This window comes from Grampus griseus (genome assembly GCF_964374135.1).
Source record: "Grampus griseus genome assembly, chromosome: 9".
In the NCBI taxonomy this organism is placed as follows: domain Eukaryota; kingdom Metazoa; phylum Chordata; class Mammalia; order Artiodactyla; family Delphinidae; genus Grampus; species Grampus griseus.
This window is the reverse complement of record NC_139003.1, coordinates 8,010,530-8,033,745: the sequence shown is the minus strand read 5'-3', so window position 1 is coordinate 8,033,745 and position 23,216 is coordinate 8,010,530. Positions and strand designations below refer to the sequence as shown.

General features: G+C 40.6%; 1 protein-coding gene across 1 annotated transcript in view; it reads left to right on the top strand.

The window, feature by feature from the left end:
- CNTNAP2 (contactin associated protein 2) overlaps positions 1-23,216 on the top strand; it is a gene marked incomplete at both ends in the record, with an annotated part of 2,009,686 nt that overhangs the window by 1,570,714 nt on the left and 415,756 nt on the right. Inside the window, one exon of the mRNA XM_082661728.1 lies at positions 750-906. Within this exon, the coding sequence (XP_082517854.1) occupies positions 750-906 (157 nt within the window). The remainder of the gene's footprint in view (positions 1-749; positions 907-23,216) is intronic.

Sequence of the window (23,216 nt, the reverse complement as noted above, 5' to 3'; positions counted from 1 at the left end):
TGTGTTCATAATAATAATTGAACTGAACTCTCAATCTGTATCTTTTCTCTCCATTATTCTGCTGAGTTTCTTGTAATGTTTGACACATAATGGAAACACAGTGGATGTTTGATGATTAGATGAGTGAATGAATGAATGGGTGAATGTTAGGCCAAATAATAAAGCAAAGTAATATTGTATAAAGAGCATTGTGCAACGTCTTGTGAGATACAGAGTCAAACTTCTGGTTTGGGAGCCAATCTGCTGTGTAATTGAAAGGATTGTGTAACCTTTCTGGACCTCAGTTGCTTACCTGTAAAATAAGGAGAGATCATACCAAGGCATAGTCCATGTTTAGCTCTAATATTCTGTCATCTCCACGACTGTCATTTCACAGAAAAAACACAACTAGCCATGAACTGAGTTGTATATTAAAGAATTGGTGCATGGCCTACACACCTTCATTGTGGATGTGCCCCATCTGGGCAGCCAGTTTACAGAACAGGCTCCTAAATTCCTGCAGCTTGCACGTAAACGTGTCTTTCAAAGGAAGAGGTGCATACCCCGGTGGGAAAACTCGAGCTTACCAATCCCTCTGATACTTTTTTATTAAATATTCCTGTTATTAAATTTCATTGACTTCTAAGAGGGTTGAATGATGTTCAGTCTATCAGAGAGAGATGCTGCTCCTGGGTTGGGGGGATGTAAGTGTGACACGATAGCGACTGGGTCCTGGTCCTACTTCAGTGTGCCTTTCCCCTTTCTTGTAGATGGAAGCCCTTACACCTGGTGGGTGGGCAAAGCCAACGAGAAGCACTACTACTGGGGCGGCTCCGGGCCCGGAATTCAGAAATGCGCCTGCGGCATCGAGCGCAACTGCACGGACCCCAAATACTACTGCAACTGTGACGCGGATTACAAGCAGTGGTGAGTGCGGGGGGCTAGCGTGCGAGCTCGCCCTCCTAGCATGCCTGTAGGTCATGCTAATTAGATGGAAGAGAAAGTGTGAAAAGTGCTGAAGTAATAAGATAATAGGTTAGAAAGGTTTAGAGCTAACCCAGTTGGCAAATGTCAGGGACGTTCTGAAAAATATAAGAGCGGAAAGAGGTCAGTGCTACAAGGGTAGGCATTTAGAATAGAAGAACACATAATTGATGTGTTCATATTTTATTCAGAGAGGGAAATAATGAGCCATGTAGTAGACAGTGATTTGCATTATAAAATGTGCTTTGTGACAATAGAGGGGGTGGCCGCGGGCAGGGAGCCCGTGTGCAGGCGTGTGAGAGCATTCTCTGCAAACAGCCTCCTATGGTGAGTGCTTCCACCTCCTGCAATGTTTGCTTTGAGTAGCTGGATGAGAAAAAAAAAAAAATGAGGGGGAAAAAGAAAGGGAAAAAATTGTGCTTTGCTCTCGGTTTCAGCAACAGTGCTTACCGGTCTACTTTTCTGTTATGCCTTGAACTGTTTATAACTCTGATACAAATCAGTTCACGGAAGATCTATTTTGGGTTTCTTTCATCCCTCTGCTGGCTTTTGTCCTGCTTCACGGTGAATGGCTGGTTCTGTGTCAGTAATAGATAAAGATAAATCAGCTGTCATTGCATAAGAAAAAGGCCCCAGAAGTTGGAGAGGAAGAATATAAACTTGAGTGCGGTTCTTCCCAGACGCACACATCCTGCACCTGCTTCTGGTTTTCTGACACGTGGAGAGGCCGGCTGTGCTACATTCCCGCCTCTGGGCGGCAGCAGAGAGCAAAGTCCTGCATTTCCTCACGTGACCAACCACAATTTACTCTTGTCGCCTCTGTTTTACACCGTTTGGGATAATTTACAAGACAAGGTCATCCTACCAGTTTACTGAAAACTAATTCTGAGTGTAAAGTTATATGATTGTCAGGTTGGATGCTTAATTTCCAAAAGCCATTTTTCTTTTAGTAAATGAAATGAATTACCAAGGCTGAACGTTTCAGTGGCCTAGAATTTGTGTGTGTGTGTGTATAAATAGTTATCATTATTCTTTAATTATGTTTTATCGTAAAGAGGAAATCATGATCTCACTTTTTAATTTTGTTTGAAAGGTGTATCTACACGCACGCACACACACACATTCATACCCAGTATACAAACTAAAAGTCAGGAGAATGAAATCAGAAGGACCTGGGCTTTGAAGATAACTTTTCACTCAGTCAGTCAGTCGGTCCTTCATTCTGTCAGTCATTTACTCAGCAAATATCGATGGAGCTCTAATGTGCCAGGGAGTCTTGTAGGTACTGTGAATAAAATAGAGAATGGCAATAACAAGAACCCCTGCCCTGACTTATGTTCCTGTCACTTCTTACTAGTTGTGGGTCCTTAAGCAAGTTCCGTGGGCTCTCTCAGATTCATTTCTCTGTTCAGCTTTGACTCACACCCCCTTCGGGAAGCAGACTTTGAGTGCAGCCTCTCTGACCAGAAATGAGAGCACTGTCCCAGATGGTTCATTGTCCAGGGAACCCAGACTGTTCAATTCTTTTTGTACTACCACAGAAGAGAGTTGACATGTTCAGAAGGAAAAGGGAAATCTTGTGTGTGCATTCAAGTGAAATTCATTTTTGTCAGGCATCATTCCAAGTGCTAGGGATACAGTGACAAATAGAACATGCTCTTTGTCCTCAAGTTACTCAAAAACTAGTTAGGAAGGAAACACACACACAAATAGATGCCATAAAACAAGCAATGCTCTGGAGAAGACACTGCAGGCACAACAAAGCCAGTGCAAGAAGATTTAAAGTCCAACTGAGGGAGAGCTGGGGGGAGTTAGGAAAATCCTTACAAGACAGGGATGCTTGAGAGAGAAGTAAGAGTTTGTCAGGCACACTCTTCCTTGCATGATTGACTTGGAGGAGAAGCATGAGTAAGGACAGTCAGTTTGCGGAACTGTCAGTGCAGTAGATCTGGAATGTGATGTGGAGAAGAAGAGAGAAAGCACAGTAAGGCTGAGCACCTGGGCAGGATAACATTAGAGCTGCCATTCTTTGCAGGGAGTGGTAGGAGTTTGCATTTATTGGCAGCGAGCCCCGTGGAGGAAACCTTGATAGGGACGGCGGCGGGAGGGGAGGAAAACAGTCAGCAAAGGATGTCAACATAGTCCTTGAAAGGCATCGCTGGTGGTCCAGTGAGTAAGACTTCACGCTCCCAATGCAGGGGCCTGGGTTCAATCTCTGGTCAGGGAACTAGATCCCGCATGCATGCCACAACTTAGAGTTCACATGGCACAACTAAGAAGTCTGCATGCTGCAACTAAGAAGTCTTCATGCCACAACTAAAAGATCCCACATGCTGCAACAAAGATCCCATGTGCCACCCGACGCAGCCATAAATATATATATATATATACACACACACACACATACATATATATAAAAAGAAAGGCATCAAGGGCAAGACCGTGGAAAAAGGGGAATATATGTAAGATATTTGGGAAGTGGTACCTACAGCACTTGATAGTTATGACTATGTGAGAAGAAAGAGAGGAATCTGGGTAGGCTCCCCACTGGGCACCTAGAAATGGTTAAATTCCTTAGCAGGCTAGGAAATAGCAATCTGAGGGGGTAGGTGATGAGTTCAGCTTTGAAAATATTAAATTTGAGGCTCCAGCATAACACCATGTCTAAACCCAGAGGGGCACCATTAATGGGATTACTGATTAAACATACAGGCTTCAGAGCAGTGTATTTCCAAGAACACACGTGAATTCACATCACAGATGGGAAGACGGTGTAGACAGGTCTGTTCGGCCTCACTCCCAGACACACCCGTCTAGCAAGCTCTTGACAGGATTATAGCTTTTCACAGTTCCCTGGGGACTTGGACAGTGCTGCTGTCTTGTTCCCTTCCAGCCGAGTAGCAGCCGAGACATCCTCACCCCTTCGCTTCTGTGAAGTCTGTGTAATGTTTCATGATAGGGGCACTATATTTTGAGCAAGCTGAAAAGTATAATAAATATGTTTACAATAAATAGCTATTAAAATGATCTTCCCTGTTTGGCACAAGAAAAGAAGTTTTTGGTGATGTCTTACGGGGCTTTGAATTCACCAGCACCTGACAAAGACCTGTTCGGTGGATGCTTTCAATATTTTAGAATGATTGTTTCGTTTCTGGAGGTGTGTTCCAAAGTTCCCAGGAGCAGTAGAGAGAGACCTGGACTTGGAGACAGAAGACTTTACGTCCAGGCCAAGATTTGCCACTTTGGGGGCAGGTTTCTAACCAGTCTGAGACTTAGATTTGTCGTCTGTATGATAAAAATAAATCTGGGCCGGTAGATTTTTGTGAGAGTTTAATAGAATGTGGAATAGGAAAATATTCTGTGAATTGTACAGTGCGGATACATACCTATTTGCAATTCTTAATTATGTAATTCTCATTGCAATTCTTAATGGCTCCAAATGAATCTTAAGAAATGAAAGCAGACTGTGGAAAGAGATGCCTTTGCGTTCTCGACCTGCTGTGCCACAGGGCTCAAGTCGAATTCTAGAATACCACGTGGCAGTGATACAGAGCAGCCTTTATCAGAGAAACTTACAAATCAGAGACCATCAAGAGGAGAGAAGGTCCAGGTCCACCAACCCTATCAACCCTCACAGAGAGATGCTGGGCCCAGGCTCTTGTGCTGAGCAGTGTTCCAAAGAACCCCTGGCTTCTCTCTCTTCTCATAGGGCAAGAATGAGAGCAATTTTGTCAGTGGAGGAATCAGATTCTGAGGGCACCAGGCCAGCTGGGCATAGGGCCAGCTCTTTACTGCATTGTCTGGTAGTCCCGCAGGAGCAGGAAGGAAGCCAGGGCCCCTGCAGGAAGCTGACTTGAGTGCAGCCTCCCTGACGGAGAGAACTGGGGAGCACTTCCAGCAGGTTCATTGTCCAGGCTACCCGAAGGGTGTGCTCCATGGTCACTGGTCTCCAGTTCTTTTCGTCCTACCACAGAGGACGGCTGAGAGACCCAGAAAAAGGAAATTCTAGTGCATACACCCAAGTGAAATTTGCATATGTGAAACCACATTTGTTGTGTTGTAAAAGTAAAAATAGAGGTTCTACTGAATCTCATGCTTCCAGACTCCAGCTAAGAAAGTTACTTCTTCCAATCATCTTACCTCAATCACAGAGAATCATTTGGTTAAACTGGGCTGAGACGAATGGGTGCAAAGTTTCCTCCTACGCCATTTCCTCTTTATGTGACCTAAGCTGGGCATTTCGCCTCTCTAAGATTTCATACCAGCAAAATGTAGATAGTGCTTCCCAATTCATGTAAAGGTCTGATAAAGCGCTGTCATAAATGAGTGTTTAAAATTGCAGTAGGGTATATTATTTTTATTACTTGAATGTTGAATGGAAGCGCAGCTAAAATCTTAAAAATTTTATTTTCTTTATTTTATTGAAGTATAGTTGATTTACAATGTTGTGTTAATTTCTTCCATACGGCAAAGTGACTCAGTTATACATATACATATATATATACACATATTCTTTTTCATATGCTTTTCCATTGTTTTGTCACAGGATATTGAATATAGTTTCCTGTGCTATACAGTAGGACCTTGTTGTTTATCCATCCTGTATATAATAGTTTGCCTCTGCTAACCCCGAACTCCCAGTGCATCCCTCCCCCACCCCACCTCCCCCTTGGCAACCACAAGTCTGTTCTCTATGTCTGTGAGTCTATTTGTTTCTTAGACATGTTGATTTGTGTCGTACTTTAAATTCCACACATGAATGATATCATATGGTATTTGTCTTTCTCTTTCTGACTTACTTAGTATGATAGTCTCCAGGTCCATCCATGTTGCTGCAAATGGCATTATTTCATTCTTTTTATGGCTGAGTAATATTCCATTGTATATATGTACCACATTTTCTTTATCCATTCATCTATCTATGGACATTTAGTTTATTTCCATGTCTTAGCTATTGTAAATAGTGCTGCTATGAACAAAGGGGTGCATGTATCTTTTCAAATTATAGTTTTGTCTGGGTATTTGCCCAGGAGTGGGATTGCTGGAATCATTAAAAATTTCTTAAAGTTCAGATACATAAATTGGGGCCCAGGAAATTTTTAATTACTTTCTAAACTTACATTGGAAATGAGAAGTGGAGATAAGACTAAGACCCAGATTTCCAAACTTCTAGTCCAGTGTTTTTCTACAATATCATGATCTAGGAAGACTACTCTTGTTTTTATCTTTTTAATGATTTATGAATTTAATGTTTTCACTAGTTATATGTAAGTTTTAAATTTAAAGCTTAAACAATAGACAACGTATTATATGTTCTTTTTTTAAAGAACTCTAAAACTTAGATTAAGCATTTTTCCATATTTACTAGAGTAAAATACACAAAAATGGAGCTGAGATAAATTAGATTGTAGCTCCAAGTGTGATTGTGTCTCACAGCAAAGTGGCAATGGACTGTGAGAAGTATAAGCACCTCAATAATTGCCCGATTTTCTATGCCATGAGAAATTCTGCACAGTTATTTCTGAGATTGAATGTAATTTAACATTTATGATTTACTATTCACAGCAGTAGTAAATATTCCCACCTACAGTGCCAGAATCCTACTTAAGTGAGCCTTGGTCTCAGCTAAGTGCCCACCGCTGGGTACTTCCTGGTCTCTGACAGCCCGACTCAGTGAGCTAAATCACATCTGAAATTAGCAATTCCAAAATGGAATTACCAGTGAAGGTGTGCCGTTCATTGCTTCAGTACCTTCTTGCGTGTAGTTGTAGAAATTCTGGGTAGTTGTGTCCTGGCCCAGATGGGCACGTACATGGGAGGAAATAAGTGAGGTGAAAATCCATTAGCACTGTCTTTGTGTTATAATTAGTAATCAGTTCCCACCTCAATAGTAGAAAGGCACATACTAACCGGTAGTGCCCTATTCCATAGACCAGGAATTGGCGTGTCTGTGGAGCTTTTCTTCCTGGGCCAGAAATAATCCATGACAGTGTTTACAGGCAGCAGAACCTCTTCGCTGCTTCAAACCCAGAATCTTAACTTTTGGTTGGCTCAGATTACTGTCCAACTACTAACAGCAAAATATTTGGAATATTTTTAAAAGTAATCATCCTATATTTTTTCATTATTTTAATTTCATCAAATCAGTAACATTTTTCTGTGAAACATGTTTAGTTTTACTCAAAGTGAAATATTTATATGTGCATTCTCACCCATCATATTGTTCAAATAATAATAATACTGAACATTTTGAGTGTTAATTATGTGCCAAATATTGTTCAAGAGCTTAAATGTATCATGTCATTTAAACATCACATTGACCCAATAATGAAAGTGCTGTTTCTCCTCATTTTGCAGATGAGGAAATGAAGCCCCAGAGAGGTTAAGTTACTTCCCCAAGGTCACACAGCTAACAGGTCATAGAGCTGAGATTCAAGCCCAGGACAGGCAAACTCCAGATTCAAGCTCAAATATTACTCTGTAAAAGTTTCAACACATGTACTATATACAGTATGATTTCATTTTTTCCAATTTTTAAAATTGTTATAAAATACACATAAAAAATTTACTGTCTTACCAGTTTTTAAGTATATGTAGTTCAGTGGTATTAAGTATTCATTTTGTTGTGCAGCCATCACCACAGTCCATCTCTGGAACTCTTTTCATCTTGCAAAACTGAAGCGCTCTACTCGTTAAACAACCTCTCCCTCCCCCAAGTACCTGGTAACCACCATTCTACTTTCTGTCTCTGTGAATTTGACTGCTCTGGCGCCTCATATGAATGGAGTCATACAGTCTTTTTGTGGTTGGCTTATTTCACGTAGCATAATGTCCTCAAAGTTCTCCTGTGTTGTAGCACGTGTCAGAGTCTCCTTCCTCTTTAAGGCTGCATAATATTTCATGGTGTGTGGGCACCCCATTTTATCCATTCATCTGTCAGCAGACACTTGGGTTGCTTCCACCTCTCAGCAATTACGAATAATGCTGCTATGAACATGAGTGGAGGATTTCAATTTTATTACCTACTTTTACTCACCTCTGTGGTATTCCTTACTTGGTTTTTCGGTTCACATTATTTTCTAACTGTAACCTGGTTTTGAATCCTAGTTCTGCTCCTTGCTAGCTCAGCAACATTGAACAAGTTGCAAAAGTGCTCTGTGACTATTTCCTTAGAAAAAAAATGGAAACAGTAATACTACCTACCTTGTGCGCTAAGTGTGAAGTTTAAATGAGAGGACACTCCTAAGTGAGATGCACTTCTGTGTCTCACTAGCAAATGCTCCCCTAACATGTACTGTAATTGTTTTGACTACATCCAGTAAATACACGCTGAGTTAGGTCGTGACTGTCGCGGGGTACAGCCCATTGGTGTTCACCAAAAACTTCTCCCTGCCTTCCGCTCTGGCCATCTTGCCTGAGTGCCCTGGTGCCGCCTCGTGAGATTCTTTTGCTGCTGGTGACGGCTGTCTCAGTCTGTGACTATCACTAATGCTATTACAGGAGACAGATGTGGAAACCCCACCGTGTCTTTCAGCGAGACCTTACTGAGGGGCTGGGACTTAGAGAAATGTGACGCCGAGAGAAATGTACCGCTTCTGCCTGAAGTGACCGCTGCCAGAGACCACAGGCAGCACTCTAATCCCTGAGGCCCTGCCTGGCTCCCGGCGATCCTTCCCCTGGATCTCCACTCCACCCTGCTCTCACTAATGATCTTTCTGGGCAGCCCTGAGCATTAGGAGCTAGGCTGGAGCCTCCTTGAGAACCCACAGGAGGAGGGAAGTCCTTCCTCCCCACCCCAAGCCCTACCTCAGTTCCTAGAGGAGGAACATTTGTTTCTCAGGCTGATCGATGGTACAAACATTAATTCCCTTTCAGGAGAAAATTCGCAGCTTCAAACAGTTTACAACAAAAAGCTGAGTCTATCACTGGCCTGGAACAGGCCATCATGGTGGGTATATTTTCCCAAATCTACATTTCAGTCCTAGGTGATACCACCTCTGGGACAGTAGTCTGACCCACAATGTGCAATGACAGCATCAGTCCAGTTTCATTTCATGATCTCTTCATGAAGGAAGAGAAGTCAAGGAAGCCACCTTGAAGGGAAATTTGGGAATTGCTGTCAAAACTTTCATGTATCAGTTCTCTGAGCTTTTCACTATCTGGCATTTACATTCTTGTATGAATACGAACAAATGTAAATACTGAGATTTTATTTTCCACTTTTTTGTAGCAGCCCAAACAAAACAAACCCTAATAGAAATGTCTATTAACAGAGTTTTAGAGAATTACACTGTATTTAGGTTGTTAAAGGAAGGCGATAGATACACAGACACTTGCATAGAAAGATGCCCAGATGAAAGGGCAAAAAACAAGTTGAAGAGCACCATGTATGAGATGAGTCTGTGTTTTAAAAAATGCATAGAGATCCATAACCCTTATACATACATAGACAGTTTCTGGAAACTATACAATAAAAACGGTTGTAGACTAAGGTTGTGGGGACTTACAGAAGACTTGTCTTTAGCCATACTACATCTTAAATTTACTCTTTGATTTTTTTTGCCATGATCGTATTTAACCTGTTCAATTAAAATGTTTTAAAGTAGTTTAAAAAACTAAAATTAAAAAGTAGGGACCCTACAGGCATCCTGTTTCATAATGAAACAATAGTAAATTGTTTTCTTTTTAAAAAACAGATAGAAGAATAATTTGCAACAAGAAAATGGCATCCCTGCTCTTGATTCCACCAGCCCCAATACTCGAATGAGTGTCTAGGCAAATTGGAAGATTCCCCTTTTCTATTTAGCACAGTGAAAGCAAGACCATCCATGCCATTAGCCTTACCGCAAAGTATGTTTTTTCTCATTGATCTGAATTCTGTGAAACAGCTATTTGTGCTTTTAATCTCTGGGATCCTGCTTTTGATAATAATTGCTTACATCCCGATACTCAGTAGTCTTCTTTATGGATATTGTAGGAATGTGATTTTATGAGGAACACTGATATCACTTATGAGTAACACTCTTCTGGTTGCTAAACAGACCAAAACAGTAGTTGATATTCAAATAAATGTGTATACGCATATAAAATAAACTATTAAAATGGGTAGCTATCGATATATTTCCGTTTTAGATACATAAATGGAGATGCCCTTTTGATGTAATGAAGGCCATCTTCATTGTTAAACTTTGTTAAAAAAATTTTTTTTAGAAGAAGAAAGAAAAAGCAAACTTTATTTTAATGCTGTTTAGCCCCAAAGCATGTGTTTCAGTATCAGAGCATTGCCAGAATGAATTTAAGAAAGGTTCTACACCCTGGGTATTTTATTCCTTATACTTACTCTTCTGAAGTTCACTGGCCAGATTTCCTCTACCGTAAAGTTGCATCTAAATAGGATATTCCTCAAAGATCTAGCAGGTAAACTCATTTAGAAGCCTAACTACTTTTCAGTATGTGGGTCAGGGCTAAGAGCCCAAGGCAAGGGCTTCTGCTCTTTCATTTGGAATCCACCTCGGGATGTGAAATAGGAGATATCTGCCAGGCTCATCCAGCACGTGCTGGATGGCTCAAGACACAAAGCAGCCTGTGACTTAAAAGACCCACTGGCAACGGGGACAGGGAAATGTCTCTCTTAGTTTGCAGAAAAAGCATAAAAATGATCTATTATGTTCTGTCTCAGGGACACTTTGGTGCCAACTTGCCTGGCATAGCATAGTATTCTCCTGTCACCTCGTGGATTGTATCATGACAGATAGGTAATTGGGCTCCAGAGACGATGTCAGCAAAGTGTCAATATGGTTTGACCAGTGCCCCTAAATAATATTGATGACAGGAAAGGGAGAGAGATTAATCAGGTGTGAACCTGTCAAATGTTCAGAGCGTGCGGTGGGTTCCCGAAATAGGCACAACTAACAAAAGAATGCTAAATGGACTTGAACAGAATAGCTTATTTAGTGATCTTGAGAAAAGCAGAGCTAAGATCCAAGAGAGATTTATAAGAAAGTTCATTTTCCATCAGCATGCCTCTCTCCAAAATGCTTTAAAAAGAGGGAGATCTATTATTATATTTTCTGGGGAAAAAATTGCATTCTTCCTAAAAATCAGTCATGAGAAAAAGGTCAAATTAAAAGGCGTGTCACTAAGCTGAAAGCAAAGTGCCGACGAAGCTATTGTGAGGCATATTATCAATGTGGGTCATGGGGAATCCACACATGCTGAAGCCTATTTGTTTCTTTGCTCTGTATCCCACTGAAAGATCAAATCCATTACACCCGAAAGTCATCATCACACTTTTCCTTATCATGCCAACCATCTCTCCTGGGTCTTTCACAGATACCTGACCCTCTGTTACTACAGCGTTTCTCTTTGTTCTAAATCTAAGTTCGGAGCAGTATCGCAACAACCTTCCAAAATAACTTCCAACCTTGACTCTCCTCCCCCCATCCTACAACTTCATAACTGTCATTATCACTGTGTGGCTTCACATAAATTAGAATCACCCAGGAACCATTAAAAATGCTGATCGTCAGGCCCTGCCTCAGAATAATTAAATCAATATCTTTGGGGATCAGGTCTGGTTACCCTGGAGTTTCTGCAAACTCTTGGGGTTTCAAGTGTGTCACCAGGGTTGAGAACTACTGATTTCGGGTTAGGTTGAGCTGTACTAAATAAAGAAAGAAGGAAGGAGGGAGGCAGGGAGGGAGGGAGGATTGAAGGGTGGCTTAAACAAGATGAAAGCCTATTTCAATTTCCTTTTTGTGTGAGAGAAGCCCATGCTCCTCCCAACAATCTTCTCTGGCATTCTTAGGGTTTGACCACATCCTCAGGATCCAGTAAGGCTTCTAGAGCTGCAGCCATCACATTCACATTGCAGGTGGAAGGTAGAGCAGGGGAAAAAGAAAGCATGACTTCTCTCTCTGAAAATGCCTTTCCATACATACTTTTATGTACATATCGTTAGCTGCATGACCACACTTAGCTTTATGACCACACCTAGCTGCAAAGATGGCTGAGTTATGTAGCCTTTAACTGGGCATGAATGTGCCTCCCTAAAAATGAGGGTTCTGTTACCAAAGAAGAAGGGGGAAATGAGCATTAGGAGGCAACTAACAGTTTCTGTTCCAACTGTTAATTCTTTAAAAGAGCCCTGCTAATATTCTGTTCACACACCTTCAAGGGCTCCCCGTTAGCTTCATGGTTAAATCCACACTCCTTCAGTTACTATTTAGAGTTCCGAAGTCTCTCCTCCTTTTACCTTCTCAGCTTTTCCTCACTCTACATCATGGACATTCTGAAAATATGTTTACTTTATCATTTCTGGCCCTTCTGTCTGCACCTGAACTATCCCATCACACTCCTGCCAGTTAAACGTCATTCTGCAGTGAAGACCAGCTCGAGGAAGTCTCCCATACTTGACCCACACCCCCAATGTCTAGCAACAGCTCCTGAATTAAAAACTTGCCTCCCCACATTCCCAAAGCAAATTACATTTATTATAAAGTTATATTGTACCTTAACTGTAATTCTTTGCCTCTATATCTGTCTTCTCTCTCAAACGGTAAGATTCATGATGCCAAACACCATGCCTCATTTGTGTTTATAAACCCTTTGTACCTACCACTTAGCAGCTACTCAGTAACTATTTGCAATTTGAATTAAATTTGTAGCCCTTTAGAGCAGCGGTCCCCAACTTTTTTGGCACCAGGGACCGGTTTTGTGGAAGATAATTTTTCCATGGACGAGGGTGGGGGAATGGTTCAGGCAGTAATGCAAGCAATGGGGAGCGGCAGATGAAGCTTTGCTCGCTCGCCTGCCACACACCTGCTGCTGTGTGGCCCGGTTCCTAACAGGCTGCAGACTGGTACCAGTACTTGCCTTGCGGGTTGGGGACCCCTGCTTTAGAGATTTAGGGGGTTTCTTTAGTGTTTGAAAACTATCTTTTTGTCATGAGCTATAAACACACACAGAGACACACACCAATACTTTTGTCCTTGTAGATATTTTTTACTATGCACAGCAAAAATTGGAAAGTTATTTTGTACTAAATGGTAAGGTAATTCGGCCAAGAGAGTTTTGAAAATGCTAATCATATGTGTCTACTAATATGTTTATCCATACTTGCAAACACATGTACACACATATATATGTTAAGTGTACATACTACCTTACTATATGTGATGTATGATACTGCATTAATTTTTTGGGAAGCATGCTAATTGTGTTAGGCTAGTTTAATGTCTGATATTAACACAAAATAAATTACTCTATATACATGGAGATAAATGATCAAGATGGAAATAGAGGATGTTTGCAAAATTTGAGAAAATGAGCATGGATGATAATACTTTGCCTCCTATATCTTTGTCAGCACCGAGAAGGGTGTACCTTTACCGTAGACTAGTGAGGTAGGCAGGATAATGGTCCTCAAAGATGTTCACATCCTAATCCCTAGACCCTGTGAAAATGTTACCCCATGTGGCAGAAGGGACTTTGCAGAATGTGATTAATGGTAGAAGCCTGAGATGGGAGATTATCCTGGATTATCAAGGTGAGCCCAATCTAATCACGAGTCTTTAAAAATAGAGAAACTGTCGATAGCCTCATCCACCAGAGGGCAGACAGCAGAAGCAAGAAGAACTACAGTCCTGCAGCCTACGGAACAAAAACCACAATCACAGAAAGATAGACAAAATGTAAAGGCAGAAGACTATGTCCCAGATGAAGGAACAAGATAAAACCCCAGAAAAACAACTAAATGAAGTGGAGATAGGCAACCTTTCAGGAAAAGAATTCAGAATAATGATAGTGAAGATGATCCAGGGCCTCGGAAAAAGAATGGAGGCAAAGATTGAGAAGATGCAAGACATGTTTAACAAACACCTAGAAGAATTAAAGAACAAACAAACAGAGATGAACAATACAATAACTGAAATAAAAACTACACTAGAAGGAATCAACAGCAGAATAACTGAGGCAGAAGAACGGATAAGTGACCTGGAAGACAGAATGATGGAATTCACTGCTGCGGAAAAGAATAAAGAAAAAAGAATGAAAAGAAATGTAGACAGCCTAAGAGACCTCTGGGACAACATTAAACACACCAACATTCACATTATAGGGGTACCAGAAGGAGAAGAGAGAGAGAAAGAACCTGAGAATATATTTGAAGAGATTATAGTCAAAAACTTCCCTAACACGGGAAAGAAAATAACCACCCAAGTCCAGGAAACGCAGAGAGTCCCAGGCAGGATAAACCCAAGGAGAAACACACCAAGACAAATAGTAATCAAATTGACAAAAATTAAAGACAAAGAAAAATTATTGAAAGCAACAGGGGAAAAATGACAAATAACATACAAGGGAACTCCCATAAGGTTAACAGCTGATATCTCAGCAGAAACTCTACAGGCCAGAAGGGAGTGTCACCATGTATTTAAAGTGATGAAAGGGAAGAAGCTACAACCAATATTACTCTACCTAGCAAGGATCTCATTCAGATTCGACAGAAAAATCAAAAATTTTATAAAGAAGCAAAAGCTAAGAGAATTCAGCACCACCAAACGAGCTTTACAACAAATGCTAAAGGAACTTCTCTAAGAGGGAAACGCAAGAGAAGAAAGAACCTACGAAAACAAACCCAAAACAATTAAGAAAATGGTAATAGGAACATACATATCAATAATTACCTTAAATGTGAATGGATTAAACGCTCCAACCAAAAGACCCAGACAGGCTGAATGGATATAAAAAGACCTGTATATATGCCGTCTACAAGAGACCCAATTCAAACCTAGGAACATATACAGACTGAAAGTGAGGGGATGGAAAAAGATATTCCATGCAAATGGAAATCAAAAGAAAGCTGGAGTAGCAATACTCATATCAGATAAAATAGACTTTGAAGTAAAGAATGTTACAAGAGGCAAGGAAGGACACTACATAATGATCAAGGGATCAATCCAAGAAGAAGATATAGCAATTATAAACATTTATGCACTCAAAATAGGAGCACCTCAATACATACGGCAAATGTTAACAGCTATAAAGGAGGAAATCAACAGTAACACAATAATAGTGGGGGACTTTAACGCCTCAGTTACACCAATGGACAGATCATCAAGACAGAAAATTAATAAAGAAACACAAGCTTTAAATGATACAATAGACCAGATAGATTTAATTGATATTTATAGGACATTCCATCCAAAAACAGCAGATGACACTTTCTTCTCAAGTGCACACTGAATATTCTCCAGCGTAGATCACATCTTGGGTCACAAATCAAGCCTTGGTAAGTTTAAGAAAATTGAAATCATATTAAGCTTCTTCTCTGACGACAACGCTATGAGATTAGAAATAAATTACAGGAAAAAAAAAAAAGTAAAAAACACAGACACATGGAGGCTAAACAATAAGTTCCTAAATAACCTAGAGGTCACTGAAGAAATCAAAGAGGAAATCAAAAAATACCTGGAGACAAATGACAATGAAAACACGATGATCCAGAGCCTATAGGATGCAGCAAAAGCAGTTCTAAGAGGGAAGTTTATAGCAATGCAGTCCTACCTCAGGAAACAAGAAAAATCTCAAATAAACAATTTAACCTTACACCTAAAGGAACTAGAGAAAGAAGAACAAACAAAACCCAAAGTTAGCAGAAGGAAAGACATCATAAAGATCAGAGCAGAAACAAAGAAAACAATAGCAAAGATCAATAAAACTAAAAGCTGGTTCTTTGAGAAGCTAAACAAAATTGATAAACCATTAGCCAGACTCATCAAGAAAAAGAGGGAGAGGACTCACATCAACAAAATTAGAAACGAAAAAGGAGAAGTTACAAGAGACACCAGAAATACAAACCATCCTAAGAGACTACTACAAGCAACTCAATGCCAATAAAATGGACAACCTGGAAGAAATGGACAAACTCTTAGAAAGCTATAACCTTCCAAGATTAAACCAGGAAGAAATAGAAATTACGAGTAGAACAATCACAAGTAATGAAATTGAAACTGTGATTAAAAATCTTCCAACAAACAAAAGTCCAGAACCAGATGGCTTCACCGGTGAATTCTATCAAACTTTTACAGAAGAGCTAACACCCATCCTTCTCAAACTCTTCCAAAAATCTGCAGAGGAAGGAACACTCCCAAACTCATTCTATGAGGTCACCATCACCCTGATACCAAAACCAGACAAAGATACTATAAAAAAAGAAAATTACAGACCAGTGTCACTGATGACTATAGATACAAAGATCCTCCACAAAATACTAGCAAAAAGAATCCAACAACACATTAAAAGGATCATACACCATGGTCAAGTGGGATTTCTCCCAGAGATGCAAGACTTCTTCAATATACGGAAAGCAATCAATGCAATACACCATATTAACAAACTGAAGGATAAAAACCATATGATCATCTCAGTAGATGCAGAAAAAGCTTTTGACAGAATCCAACACCCATTTATGATAAAAACTCTCCAGAAAGTGGGCATAGAGGGAACCTATGTCAGCATAATAAAGGCCATATACAACAACCCCATAGCAAACATCATTCTCAATGGTGAAAAACTGAAAGCATTTCCTCTAAGACCAGGAACAAGACAAGGATGTCCACTCTCGCCACTATTATTCAATGTAGTTTTGGAAGTCCTAGCCACGGCAATCAGAGAAGAAAAACAAAAGGAATACAAATTGGAAAAGAAGAAATAAAACTGTCACTGTTTGCAGATGACATGATACTATACATAGAAAATCCTAAAGATGCCACCAGGAAACTACGAGAGCTAATCAATGAATCTGGTAAAGTTGCAGGGTACAAAATTAATGCACAGAAATCTCTTACATTCCTATACACTAACAATGAAAGATCAGAAAAAGAAATTAAGGAAACAATACCATTCACCACTGCAACAAAAAGAATAAAGTACCTAGGTATAAACCTACCTAAGGAGGTAAAAGACCTGTACTCAGAAAACTATAAGACACTGATGAAAGAAATCAAAGATGATACCAACAGATGCAGAGATATACCATGTTCTTGGATTGGAAGAATCAATATTGTGAAAATGACTATACTACCCAAAGCAATCTACAGATTCAATGCAAGCCCCATCAGATTACCAATGGTATATTTGCAGAACTAGAACAAAAAAATCTTAAAATTTGTATGGAGACACAAAAGACACCGAATAGCCAAAGCAATCTTGAGAGAAAAAAAACGGAGCTGGAGGAATCAGACTCCCTGACTTCAGACTATACTACAAAGCCACAGTCATCAAGACAATATGGTACTGGCACAAAAACAGAAATATAGATCAATGGAACAGGATAGAAAGCCCAGAGATAAATCCACATACCTATGGTCAACTGATCTATGACAAAGGGGGCAAGGATATACAATGGAGAAAAGACAGTCTCTTCAATAAGTGGTGCTGGGAAAACTGCACAGCTACATGTAAAAGAATGAAATTAGAACACTCCCTAACACCATACACAAAAATAGACTCTAAATGGATTAAATACCTAAATGTAAGACCAGACACTATAAAACTCTTAGAGGAAAACATAGGAAGAACACTCTTTGACATAAACCACAGCAAGATATTTTTTGACCCACCTCCTAGAGTAATGGAAATAAAAACAAAAACAAACAAATGGGACCTAATGCAACTCAAAAGCTTTTGCACAGCAAAGGAGACTATAAACAAGACAAAAAGACAACCCTCAGAATGGGAGAAAATATTTGCAAACATATCAACAGACAAATGATTAATCTCCAAAATATATAAACAGCTCATGCAGCTCAATATCAAAAAAACAAACAACCCAATCCAAAAATGGCTGGAAGACCTAAATAGACATTTCTCCAGAGAAGTCATACAGATGGCCAACAAACCCATGAAAGGGTGCTCAGCATCACTAATCATTAGAGAAATGCAAATCAAAACTACCATGAGGTATCACCTCACACCGGTTAGAATTGAGCATCATCAGAAAATCTACAAACATTGACTTCCCTGGGGGCACAGTGGTTAAGAATCTGCGTGCCACTGCAGGGATCGAACACAGGTTTGATCCCTGGTCCGAGAAGATCCCACATGCCACGGAGCAACTAAGCCTGCGTGCCACAACTACTGAGCCCACACGCCACAACTACTGAAGCCTGCGCACCTACAGCCCGTGCTCCGCAAGAAGAGAAGCCCCCACTTGCTGCAACTAGAGAAAGCCCACGCACAGCAATGAACACCCAACACAGCCAAAAATAAATAAATAAATGAATTTATAATAAATAAATAATAAATTAAATTTTTTAAAAAAAGAAAATCTACAAACTATAAATGCTGTGGAGAAAAGGGAACCCTCTTGCACTGTTGGTGGGAATGTAAATTGATACAGCTACTGTGGAGAACATTGTGGAGGTTCCTTAATAAACTAAAAATGGAGTCACCATATGACCCACCAGTCCCACACCCGGTCATATACCCAGAGAAGACCATAATTCAAAAAGACACATGCACCCCAATGTTCACTGTAGCACTGTTTACAATAGCCTGGTCATGGAGGCAACCTAAATGTCCATCAACAGATGAATGGCTAAAGAAGATGTGGTACATATATACAATGGAATATTACTCAGCCATAAAAAGGGGCAAAATTGGGTCATTTGTAGAGATGTGGCTGGACCTAGAGACTGTCATACAGAGTGAAGTAAGTCAGAAAGAGAAAAATATCATATATTAACGCATATATGTGGAATCTAGAAAAATGGTACAGATGAACTGGTTTGCAAGGCAGAAACAGAGACACAGATGTAGAGAACAAACGTATGGACACCAAGTGGGGAAAAAGCGGGTATGGGGGGAGTGGAGTGAATTGGGAGATTGGGATTGACATATATACACTAAGATGTATAAAATAGATAACTAATAAGAACCTGCTATATATAGCACAGGGGACTCTACTTCACTTTGCTGTATGGTAGAAACTAACACGGCATTGTAAAACAGCTATACCCCAATTTAAAAAAAGAAAAGAAAAGAAAAGGCAGAATTGCAGGAACCGGATTTCTTAATTAATTAATTAATTAAAAAACATTAAAAATAGAGAAACTTCCCCAGCTGTGTTCAGAAAGAAATCTGGTATCTAATGACAGAAAAAAGAACAGAGAGATGGTTTATTGCTATTTTTTAAGAAGAAAGAGTGGGTCCATGAACCAAGAAATGTAGGTATCTTTTAAAAGCTGGAAAGGGAAAGAAAATGGATTCTTTCATAGAAGCTCCAGAAGGAAGCTTGGCCCCGAGAACCTTTTGATTCTAGTCCAGTCAGACGCACGTGGGAATTTTAATCTACAGAAGTGTAAGATGATGACTCTGTGTTGTTGCAGTAATTTGCTGTGGCAGCAACAGAATACTAATAGCTCTACTTTCTACTGCGCTGATGTCATTAAAAAAACTCTGCAAAACTTTTTTTCTCTCTCTCATAGTGGTGTAGAGTCAAGGTTGACTGATAAAATAGCCTTGCAGATAATAACTGAAAAGGATGTCCATAAAGGTACTCTCGTGGCCAGCACACACTCCCCTGCCTGTCCACTGCTTGCTGATGCAGGAGCTTCAAGCCTGTGCAGAGGACATGCAGGGCCTTCCTTCCACGTATGACCCTCTGGACCAGCGAGGAGTGGTTGCCTGTTCTTACCTGTGATCAGATCTCCTTCAAGTGAGTGATTATAACACTGATGATAGTAATTTTAAAAACTCACAAATATCCATTTACATATCCAAGCATTCAGCCTGTGTCTGAGTCCCTGTTATGCATCTGGCCTGTGGTCCTCAAGAAACACTGGGCAGGCAGGTAGCTTTAGTGCTTGTGCCTCCTGCTGAAAGTTAGATTTAAGACAATGTCTTTTTTCTTTTTTTAACATCTTTATTGGAGTATAATTGCTTTACAATGGTGTGTTAGTTTCTGCTGTATAATAAAGTGAATCAGCTATACATATACATACATCCCCGTATCTCCTCCCTCTTTTTTTTTTTTTTTTTTTTTTTTTTTTTTGCGGTATGCGGGCCTCTCACTGCTGTGGCCTCTCCCGTTGCGGAGCACAGTCTCCGGACGAGCAGGCTCAGCGGCCATGGCTCACGGGACCAGCCGCTCCGCGGCATGTGGGATCTTCCCGGGCCGGGGCACGAACCCACGTCCCCTGCATCGGCAGGCGGACTCAACCACTGCGCCACCAGGAAAGCCCCTCTCCTCCCTCTTGAAGACAATATCTTCTTGATCCCTTCAGCATTACAGTTCCACAGACCTGATCCTGCTCCCATCCTTTGTTAATTTTAATTGACAGGCAGAGAAATGATTAGATAATGAAGGCTTCATCTGTTTTCTTATTTTTATAATAACTAATGAATTAAAGAGGGATATTATGGGCCTTATGGGATTTCCAATTGTAATAGCCCCATTTATGGCAGAGGCCATTAGCCTTCATTGCAGGCCATTCTTAATCTGGCCTCAGTCTGTTATTTGCAGCCTGTTAAACTCCTCGTGATCCAGACAGCCTCAGCCCTATTAGCAGTAAGGTTCCATAGCTACGACAATGCCTGGAAATGATAAGCACTATTATTTTCTGTTATTATTATTTGGGGATATTTTGGCCAGCTTATTGCATTGCATGGAAACTATCCTATTTCCTAAGGGCCTGGATGCAATCGTCAATATAAAATAGATTTTTCGAGAGTCATTTATTTCATTCATTCATTTAACCAGTTATTCAGTGAGTCTCCACCATGCACTCTGCTAGTACCAGTGACAAAAAAAGATGATGCCACCTCTGCTGCTTCTTAGCTGTATGACTTTGGAAACTTGTGTACTTAACTTTTCTCACCTCTGTTTTCTCGTCCATAAAATGAGAATAGTATTATCACCTCCACATAGAGTTTCATGAAGATTCATATTTTTATGCAATATTTGTAATTATTTTCTTAGGCTTCTGAATTTCAGAAACTTGTAAGCCTAATCAAGGGGGAGCAATGGGCCAAATAAAGAAGATTGAGGTGAATTTATTCAACACAGATTTATTGAGTGCCCACTCTGTACAGACGTAGTACACAAATATGGGAGGGGAATTCATTGATGAGAATACAGAATAAGTCTAAGACACAGGGGTGGACCTCTGAAGTGTGCATTTTGCAAATCAAAGAGGACTTGTAAACTCTTCTAGAGAAAGAAAACCCTCTGGAGGAAATTGTTAAGAATGATCCTGTCAGGTCCCAATTAGCCACGTACAAATTATCCCCATTGTAGAGTATCCATTGTATATATTTCTAGTATAGAAAGCATTAAAATAATCACATTTAATCCTTGTTACATTTTACAATATACATGCCAATGCAAATTATAAATATGAAAAGACAATGAAGACAAGAGGAAAATAAATGAAGGAATATAGTGAGGGGAAGGAGACAATGATATAAAACAGCCAATCTTTCTTGGCAAGAGCAGCCTTCCCATTTCTAAAGGAATGTGTTGGATTTGTGTTGACTGTGCCCCAGCCCTGCTTGTAATTCAAAGTCAATACTGAGAGAAATCCATCACTGATACCAACGTGGCAGTCTTCTGAAGGGTCAAGCCCAGGTCTGGAGACCACCGCCCAGGCTTCCCAACCACTTCTTTTGAAAGGTTCAGACTGCCTCTTAGTCTTCCAGAAAGGTGCTGATGGCTTTTCAGGGACTCTCAAGAACACTGTGGGGAAGGAATTCTGCAGGGAATATGATAACATGCAAATGGCAGCTTGGATTTTTTTCTAGTGCTGGATTATGTTCCACAGCAGGTCCATCCTGCCATTGGCTTGCCCCAGGATGCTTGGTCCAGGCTGCAAAGTCAGAAGCCACTCAAACTACACATAGCATTTCCTGTGACTGCCCATCCAGTCCAATTCTAGGATCAGCTCAGGCCATGTTCATCAGTATTAACTCTCTCAAGACTGAATTCAGAAAAAGGAAAATAGGCTGAAGCATCATGAGAGATGGTTATGAGTGGTTAGTAAAGAAGGGGTTAAAAAACCAGCTTGGTATAATTTAGTCAAGCTCAACGTGAGGCATCAGTATGATGTGGCTACGGAAATACACAGCAAAACAAGATACTCCTAATATCACCTCAGTCAGGTGTCCAAATTCCAGGACTCTACAGCAAGCATCAGTGGACCACACCTGAAGTATATCTGATACTGGACAACTGAAATGTGGGAAATGAGGTCATGGGATTTGACAGGTGTTCTAAATGAGAAACAATTGAGGATAAGAGGAAGGACAGGAAGGAGGGAAAGAGGGAGAGAAGGTGGCCACTGTCGAGTGCAAGGGTCCCTTCCCTAGTGTTAGGGGTTGAATTGTGTGTCCTAAAAAGATGTGTTAAAGTCCTAACCCCGGTACTTGTGAATGTGATCTTATTTGGACATAGGGTCTTTGCAGATGTAATCAGGTTGAGATCAGGTCGTTAGGGTTGACCCTGATTAAATATGACTGGTGTCCTTGTAAGAGGAGAAGAGACACAGAGGCAGACACGCACAGAGAAGAGAACAAAGGCAGAGACTTCTGTGGTTTTACCACCCAGTTAATGGTACTTGGTTACAGCGGCCACAGGAAACTAATCCCTCCAGCAAGGCTGGCTCCCAAGCCAGTGCATGTCTGCCGTGTTGGACAGCTCTGGGCAGTTACTGAGGGCTTCCCAAATGCTGAGGGCCCAGTCTAAATACTTAATCTGCATTTCTTCACGTAATCCTATAAAGCAGTTACCACTTTTAGGTCAAGTTTGTAAGTAAGGAAACCAAGGCTTTGAGAGGTTGATTAACTTGCCCAAGACAATTAATAAGCAGTGGATGGGATAAACAGAGGTAGTCTAATGCTGGAACCCAAGATCTGAACCATTATGCAGACTTCCTCTGGAGAGAAAGGGGAACTAGAGCAGTGGGTCAGAGAGCTGAAAATAGAGAAGATTTAGTAGAGAGGAAATCCAGGTGCAGCAGTAGATCTTTGAGAAAGATGAACGAAGTAACCGCAGCCTGAGACTGGGGTGTCGTGCACTAAGGGACACTTGTGTGCCGCGTATGGGAACTGAGCTGTGCGTAATGTGGCCAACGAAGGTCGCAGAGGAAGAATTGTCCAAGCCTCTCAGATCAGAAAAAAACAATATGTGTGGAACCTGGGACTGATAAGGAAGGTCCAAAGAAGTTTCTAGAAAGGATAGGCAAGGTAAATCAAAA